Consider the following 8,896-nt stretch of genomic DNA (forward strand, 5'->3'; position numbering starts at 1 on the left):
AAAGACATGCGGTTTTCTTCGCATCTCACTCTCAAGAGAGAAAGCTAATTGACATGTTCTGCAAAATGCTAAAGCTTTTCTTTAACAGGAGAGGACACTCAGAAATCAAAGCTTCAGGTTTGCCTTTGATCGCAGTCCAAGACCTATCTAATGGGCTCTTTTGTGTGCAAATAGATTTTCACGAGACTGCTTGCAACTTTTAACAGCTGGAAGCTGCCCATTTCCAAATGCCATGAAGCTAAATAGAAAGCCTTTTAAATGACTCCTCAGCCCCGAAACTTGCATTGACATTTGAGTGCAATCCATCTCGGTTAGAGAGTGATCAAGTTATCAAGTATGACATCACATACATTTAAATATGCACCCACAAATCAATTCCCCATCAGTGAGTTGGCCATGCACGATGATTGAGTGAGTATCCGGTGTGAATGAAGACTCATGCACCACTTCCCCCAGTCCCCATCAAAGTGTCACACAGAGAGGCAGACGCTGTACTGTACCATATTGACTATAGATTTTATCATCATTTTCTCCTCAGCACCTGCATCGCCTTCTCTTATCTTTACCACCGGTACCTCCATTACTCTGATGGCCTGTAAAAACCAACCAGCAGGAAGCAGATGTCAAACACTGGCATTTGAGAGGAGGAGGGGACATAAAAGAGGGGAAGGACAGAGGGTCGAGAGAGGATGAGAAACAAAGAGAGATATTTGGACACAAATTCATATAAATATGCCCCACATGAGGACAAAATAGAGGATGGCGAGGAGGAGATGGGGCAGGGTCTGTGTCCTTGCAAAGTCTAAAGACAGTAACTTCAAACAAATATCAAGCGTCACAGGGGGTAGGCTGAGAGGACACATTTCTCTTAAAAATGAATATAAAAGTTCAAAGCCCTCGGGGAGGATGGAGGCAGGAAAAGACAGGGACAGAAGGGGAAGGGGACGTGAAAAAAAATGCGGGGGGGGGGGGGGGGGGGGACGACTCTTTTTCTGTGTGTCGCATGAGCGATGGCGGCAGGCGGTCGGGCAGGCAATCGGGAGAACTCTGATGGAGCTGTCGGCAGATGTCTTTGGATGTGGCCGCGCTGCAGATTGGCAGCGAGAAATAGATGATTTAAGCGGGAAGCCTTCACAAGTGACAGGGCTCAGGAGACCTGGGAAGGAAGTCATTCTCACAGCACTTAGTCTGCCGCCACGCCTCCAAATCACCTTCACACAGCGCTACTCACAGACTGACAACCACGCTGTTTACTGGAGCGCACACAAACACACACTGGTACACACTTAAACATCCCCCTGAACAAGTGGACACACTTTGACAGGTTATGTTTCCACAGCCTGATCAGGCGCACTTTGTTTTGTTAAAGGGAAATGTAACATTAACCCAGGGCTGTAGTGAGATACATGTTTCTGTCTGCTCGAACGGCAAAAAGACCGATGAAGATTATACAAATTTGGATTTGGACGAACGAAGTTAGTAAAACGATTGTAAAAGAACAATTTAGGAACAAAAACCCTTCGATGTGACAACTGCTACGACCCACGTCTACCCACCAACCAATTAGAATACAACCTGAAATGACACATAAATCCCCTGCCTTACATGCAGGGCTGCTGTGGTTGACGTCAGTGAGAGCTAGTGTGTGATGATGAGTGTGAAACAGTAGCGTTATAGCTGTGAACGTAGCACTGCAGTCGTCTATGCTTCTGTGGATTAAAGTGAAGGGGGTTAGCCTCGAAGTTAGCAACATGTCTGGCTGGGCTGACCTTTAAGGAGGACCAGCTCATCCGTCTTTTCATTTTTCTTTTAACTGGTACCATTAAATCAGTCAGAATTATTATTGTAGTTAAACGGTTACTTATTAACATCCCTACTGGTAACTTAGCAGAAATCTTCTACTAAAAACTTTGGAAAAGCAGCGTTTCATATTATCCACACAATCAGAAATGCCTCAAAAATCAGATATGCACAAATACAGATGGCAACCAAAACCTAGTTGGATCCATCTTATACAGTGTGACATAGAGACACAGCGCAATAAGTCCCGCCCACACAGAAAGGGAAAACAGTGTATTGTGTAAAGGAGCCTCCCTGTCTGAGAGAAATGCTTCAAAGCTGCTATGTGGTGGACGCACTACACAGGGTAATGGATGCAGAGCTAAGCTTTCATAAGCACTGAACTCTGGAGCCATGAGACAGACTGTTGCAAACAACTATTGTATCCAGCTGTTGTTGAGAAACTTAGAATGCATGGAGCATACTAAATAACCACGGAGGACAAGTGGGTTATCCCATGGTAGTAATTTGAGCACTCTGTATTTGTAGTTTTGTCTCACTCCGGATCACCATTTGAATTCATAGGAGCAGTGAATCCAGACTACAGCTAAAGTCCTCTTGGAAGAGCAAGCACATTAGTTAGAGACATCTTCTGTGAACCACTTACAATAAGAAAATAGCTCATATTAAAAAACACAGGACGTCTCCTTTAAAGACTGAGTGAAATATACTGCGATAGTATTTTCTGCTTTATTTTGGTATCTGTAAATGGCTGCGCCTTGTCTTCCTGCTCCGGGCTCGACTGTCCCGAGTGAGTCAGGGGGTCACCCTACCAGTCTTAAAACACCTACCCCTTCTCATTTACCATGCTTTGTGGGCGGGACTTTTTTGTTGTTTCATCAACATTCTTATCCATACAACCAAACTGTTGTTTACAACATATTAAGCACAATGTTTTGTTGTTCGTTTTTTTAACAATAGAACTAGCCTCATACTTTTGCTCTCAAGGGGCACCAGATTAATTCATTCATTAACTATGAAATGTACAACATTTCAGGTAATATGTCATCATCTGGTGAAAAGTCCTTTGTTTTTTTCATATTGCATTACAAGGTACATTGAAGGAAAAATAGATAGAATGTTTTTTTCCAATGTCGTGCAGCACTAATTTGACCATGTTTTAGTTTCCTATATTATGCACGGAGAAAAAAGGAAAATTTGATTTGCCACCAAGCTTGACAAACTTGATAATTCATTTTTTTTAGCCATATTGCCCATCCAGGTCAATCCCTTCATGATTTGATTAAATACCTCCAAAACAGAATCCTGCCTGCATTTTCTATTTACTTGGAAATATGTCACATTGCAGAAGCTAAAGATGCTCCAACTGCCTTTTCACTGAGCCTTTAACAAATTGAGAAATTAATTTTCTTAATGTTGTCATGAGTGCACAAGTGACAATATCTAAGACCAGAAACAGTTTTCCAGATATAATGTAAATAAGTGCCCAACGAAGAGCAATATAAAAAACATACATACAAACATACAATGTTTTTAACTTTGGAAATGAAAACAAGCTTCTAATTTTATGTGAACTCATGATGCTGAACAAAATGTCACAACACAGTGAATCAACAAGGCCACAATGAAAGGGAATAGAGATCTCTTCTTAGTCCCCATCAGCTACCTTTTGGACGTATTGTATTTGAAATAAAAGGACACTACAGTCTGGAGAAGAAAACTAAACTGCGCCTTGGTCTCACTTGGCCTCGCAGACGGACAGCTGAGGGACGATCACTCTCAGAGCAGCGATGGTTTCAGAAGCAAAGACACTTTAGGGACGGATACAGAAGGACCAAAGCTGTGCACTGAATCACAGGCACAAAGAAATACAGCCAGTGGAGATCACAAACCTAACATTGTATTACTACAGACCAGTTCAAATGACTAAACATCACCGGAGGCAGCTCACATCAGCGGCCACTAATTGATGATAGTTCTGTTTGTAATGAGAGCTAAAATGAACGTCTCCTTTCTGGTGCTCTGTGTAGCCAGTGTGTGCTCTCTGCGGGGAGGGAAGCTCCATTCTGTAACAACACTGTACAATCGAGTGCGTTTGTATTCACGACAAGTCCAACAGAGTGAAACGTCTTCTCTTTAGCGACCTGGAGAATTTCAGAAGTCACATTCTACCAAATAAACTTTCATTCATATCATTTAAGCTTAGTAGACAACGTGGCCAGCAACGTCAGGATGATCAGTCAGACGAACTGACCTGAGAGCTCCAACACAAGCTGACAAAACTTCAATATGCGAGAAACCCTTTAACCCAATGGAGGATATTATCCGAACTACAGCTGCACGAGACAGCGTTTCAGCATCAACAGTACAATGTGTGCATGCGCAATAGTCACATCGCAGGACGCGCATTGTCAAGTCAGGCAAAATGGGTCCAAGCAGTCTGAGGGGGATTCAACTGGACAGGTCAGGAGACGGCTACTTGGTGTGAGAGGATCCATCCTGGGAGTTCTCCCTGGCGCTGACTGGCATTCACAGGGCGCATTTCCTCCATGGCGGAGTGCCGGGACCAGTTCTAAGTCAGCTTAAAAAGGGCCTGGGGTTCAGGTGCCGGCTCAGGCTGAGAGCTTTAAATTCTTCCATGACCAAATAACAGATGTAAACCAGAGGTCAGATTTCCATAATACTGTGTTGGTGTCCTGCCTGCTATAATTAGATTGATTAATCTCCTTATTCATCAAGATTATGAGCAAACTGGAGGCGATCATTTTCTCTTGTTACGCACGCACAGACGCGTCGTCTAAGATGAGTGGAGTTGTGTAGTGAGCTGATAATCTCTAACGGGCTGCTCTGCTGGTCAGGGAACAGAGAATGGTCTGTGATACAAACACACAGCCAGCAGCTGTTAACAAAAACCACGAGTCACTCATTTCAATGCACATGCTACACTTTAATACTATGGGCTGCGAAGGCTCTTCAGGCTGTCAAATATAGGAACCCGGACTTCTTTATTACCATGCCTTATCTACACAGACAGGCAGGTAGGTGTGTGTGTGTGTGTCAGATTTTAATAAAGTGTCTGCGCACTTCTCCCTTAAATAAAAACTCTCGGATACACTTCTTGACAATATTATTGAATAAAAAATTAAGCTGTCTCTTTTTCGCAAAACAAGTCTCCAAGTACGAGTGGCAATTAACCAAGCCACTCAGAGGGGTAAGCCTCTGCATGTAGCAGCTCTATAAACACCAAAGCACAACACTATAACAATGCAATCCATGTCATCTTGAGAAACTAGCAAGAATACACCAGATTTAAAAAACAATATCCAACTGAAAACCCCAGCCCAGTGTTGCCAACTCTTTTCCAATAAAAGTAGCTAGCAGAACTAGCTCTAGAGTTGCAAAATATAGGGAGAAAGTTGCCCGGTGGTCAACACTGACAGCCCATTCCTTCAGGCCTTCCTGTAAAGACACTCCCACCAAATTATCATAATGAACGTAAAACACCAAAATGGCTTCTGTTAGTACTCACAGCTACTGACCCTTCCTTTATCAAGAATCTATAATTTCTGGGTGGAATTATTTTCAACTGGAAATTAAAAGCTCTTAAATGCTCTTAAATGCTTGTTTAAAAAAGGAGATGCACTTATGACTTCTGGTGACTAGTAGTTCTCTTGAATACCTATGTTGAATACACTTATTGTAAGTCGCTTTGGATAAAAGCGTCTGCTAAATCAGTGATTCTCAAATGGTGGGTCGCGACCCAAAAGTGGGTCGCGGACCCGTTTTCAGTGGGTTGCGAGCCTTTGCCTGACAAAAAAAAATAAAAAATGTTGCGATTTTATTTTGAAGGGCATTTTCTATGCAGCGGAATTATTCCAGCATTTACGGCACTTGTTCAGTGGTGCAGGAAAAACACCGACCAATGCGTTGTGAATCACATCACGTGATGCAGCTAAGCCAATCAAATATGGTTTGATTGGCTTAGCTTCTGACAAGTTTCCTGACTTGAGTGAGATGTACACACACCGTGACACACGGGGGAGAGACGAGGATATAAATAGCAGAGCAGGACTATTGAAGTTAGAGTTGTGAAAGTCAAATCATAGGATGATCTCCAAAAGAGAGAAATGGCCAGAGAGACCAGAGTCATTAGACTCTGACTGGACAGACTCATAGAGGTGAATTCTTCCAACACCAATTTCTCTATTTAGAAGATGAGAAAAATATAATATTGTGGCTTTATCACTTCACCCTGAATGAACTGAATTTAAAGCTGCAGGGCAATTCAGTGAAAATAATTTTTCTAAAATGAATTTTGTTAAGTAATTTATTTTTTAATCCAGCTGTTATTTTACTTGAAATGAGAAGAACATTTATTCATGTATTTCTATGTATTATTTATAATCCATCCAGTTACATTTGAAAAATGAGAATAATATTTGTTAAAATATAATTGATGTGTACTCTCTTTATTTGATTTGGCAGTTGTTTACTACACAGAGACGTTACTACTACTAGACTTCTAATATATAATTTGGGTCGTGGGTCGTGGCTTGTCATTAAGGGGTGATGGTGGGTCCCGCAGCCAGACCAGTTGAGAACCACTGTGCTAAATGACTGTAATGTAATATCCATGAGGGATTTTCACATTACGTGCTGCTTCAGATGCATCGCCCACCTGAGACAACACTGAAGAGTTGACAAACAAAAAAGTTCTCATCTGTGGACAGTTTCAACCCAGAAGCATAAGGAAGTGTCCCACTTCACGAACAGAGACTATGTTGACAAGCTCAGATGGTGGAGGCCAGTGGACCTTCAGGATTAATAGAGGAAGGATGTACCTGCAGTGCTTTGACCAGCGCTCCATTTCTGCCTGCTGCTCCCACAAGAACAACCCTCGTCTCCACTTTTGGCAGCATATCTGAGAGAGATGACGAGCAACAGATAGACAGAGTGAACAAGGTGGAAAAGAGGAAGCACACACACACACACACACACACACACACACACACACACAGAGAGAGAGAGACAGCTCAAGGAGTAGGTCGTCTCTGGGAGGTGATGCAAGTTTTTCCTCATTTTGACTGACAGCCAGGGGTTACAGCCAGACAAAACATCACTGATTAAGAGGGAAGAGAGAAAGGCTGCATAGACATTAGGTAGAGGAGGATTAATATACGAGTAAAGTATGAAGCCAATGTATGTTAAGCAAAACCACAAATCCATTTTCACTGAGAACTAAGGATGCACTGATCCGACTTTATCAGTCCTGATACCAATACCATGGCTTACGGTATCGCCTATACTGAGCACCTCCACGCCTCACTGGTTAGTGAAGAAATGATAAGAGTAGTAGTATTTCACCGGTGGCCAAAGCTTCCCACTTCTTCTACAGGAAGATCTGGGTTTTTACAAGCTATTGGTATTATCTATGATGAAACTGAAGGTATATGGGTCGAGATATTTAGAGGAGGGAGGAAGAAGAGAAGTCAACATGGTAGCAGACTGACCTTCCTCATCGTTACAGGCCATGCCCAGAAATACATGGTCCTTGGTGGTTTCTGCGATCCTCGAATCATAGACCGAAGTATCCACCAACAGACTCCGAGCTGTCCCTAATGTCAGTATGCTGCTGTCAGCCATGCCGGGGACTTATGGAGGCACCAAACTATCAGACGTTACAGGGAATGAACAGAGAGGCACAGAGGAGAGCGAGAGAGTAGAGCAAAAAGGAAGACAAGGAGAAGAAGGGGACAACTGTCAGAATAAAGGCAAGAGACACAAGTGGGCTTGACTTCAAACACACATACTGTCTGAGAGACAATTCAACTGGAGAGAAAGCAACATGTGTGGACTGAGATGACTGGTCAAACTAGATGAGGATAAAAAGAGTATACTGAAAAATAAAGGTTGTTAACATAACAGCTGAATGAAAAGTCAGTGCAGTAAAGTTGTGTAAGTAACAGTTACAGTGATCAAAATCTCAATGCTGCAAAAAACAACTTATATTCATGGTTATGACTAAAACCGAAGACAAAAAGTATGGTGATAAAAACGTGAAACAAGCAAAGACCGGACACTTTGTCTTTAACAAACACGTTAGTCGGTTTATGGAGACCAAAAATAGTAACTTTTCTCTCCTTCTCGCGTTTCTTAAGACGTGCATTGTATAACAAAGTGGGCTAAATGTCTTAAATTATGAGGCCAGCAGTGATTATTAACTTACAGGATACGTTATTTTAACGTTGGCTGCCTTCACCACGGCACGACATTCCCTTTGCCTCACGTCACCAGAGGTTAGCTTAACGGTAACGTATTGTGCTTTTGCTAACAACACAATAAAAACTAGCTCAAAGTAAACCAAACTTACCGACTGTTTCGGTGGCTGATACTCACATAAAGGAATAACAGAAAGGTTGCGAGCAGAGCTACACTAAGGTTAGCGGCGGAACTAAGTTAGTTCAATTCAATAAGCTCTCTAGCTAACTTAGCTAGCTACCGAGCTAGTAAGTCAACAATACAATAAAGAATTTATGTGAATTCTTCTTCGGTCCAAAATACTCAGGAAAGCTGTAACATCTCTCCGTTAAATCTCAAGTCTGGTGTCGACGCATATTGCCTTTTATACGTGAAAATTGTCGAAATGTTGCGGCTTGAGTTTGTTGACAGCTAACTACTTCATAGTTGCCCCAAGTAGGTGTCCGTCCACTGTTACAGCTCATTTCAAAAAGCAAGGCTAACAACGGTGCTGCGCGGTGATTGGGCAAGAGTGACGGAAAGCAGCGGCTTCCGTTTGGCGAGGCCGCTGATTGGTCTGTTCATTCAAATCACGACGCGCGATGCGTTTGCTGCCCAGGCTTGAGACCTTCAAGTACTGTCGGAAATATTGTATTCATCTCCCAGAAGAAACTACAACGTGGGTATTAATTCATTGATATATTGAAACGTAGTTTTACATAAACTGTTTCTACCAGCATTCAACAGTACGGCCATGTTACTAAAAATATACAGCATAACTATACAACTATTTAAAAATAATTTACAGCTTTTTGCTTTTCATTCTGTGTAATGCAACTACTATTGGATTTCAATATAT

The 8,896-nt window shown here is 42.2% G+C and overlaps 1 protein-coding gene across 1 annotated transcript in view; it reads right to left on the reverse strand.

The window, feature by feature from the left end:
* Window positions 1-8,509, reverse strand: part of ect2 (epithelial cell transforming 2) — a 47,023-nt gene extending 38,514 nt beyond the window's left edge. The window contains exons 1-4 of the mRNA XM_076079340.1: window positions 8,171-8,509; window positions 7,311-7,468; window positions 6,642-6,721; window positions 501-593 (exon numbers count right to left, since the gene is read on the reverse strand). Coding sequence (XP_075935455.1) covers window positions 501-593; window positions 6,642-6,721; window positions 7,311-7,443 — 306 coding nt within the window. The 5' untranslated portion in view covers window positions 7,444-7,468; window positions 8,171-8,509. The remainder of the gene's footprint in view (window positions 1-500; window positions 594-6,641; window positions 6,722-7,310; window positions 7,469-8,170) is intronic.
* Between the last annotated feature and the right edge of the window lie 387 nt (window positions 8,510-8,896).

Source organism: Anarhichas minor, unplaced genomic scaffold (genome assembly GCF_050575085.1).
Source record: "Anarhichas minor isolate MPS153535 unplaced genomic scaffold, ASM5057508v1 ptg000071l, whole genome shotgun sequence".
Lineage (NCBI taxonomy): Eukaryota > Metazoa > Chordata > Actinopteri > Perciformes > Anarhichadidae > Anarhichas > Anarhichas minor.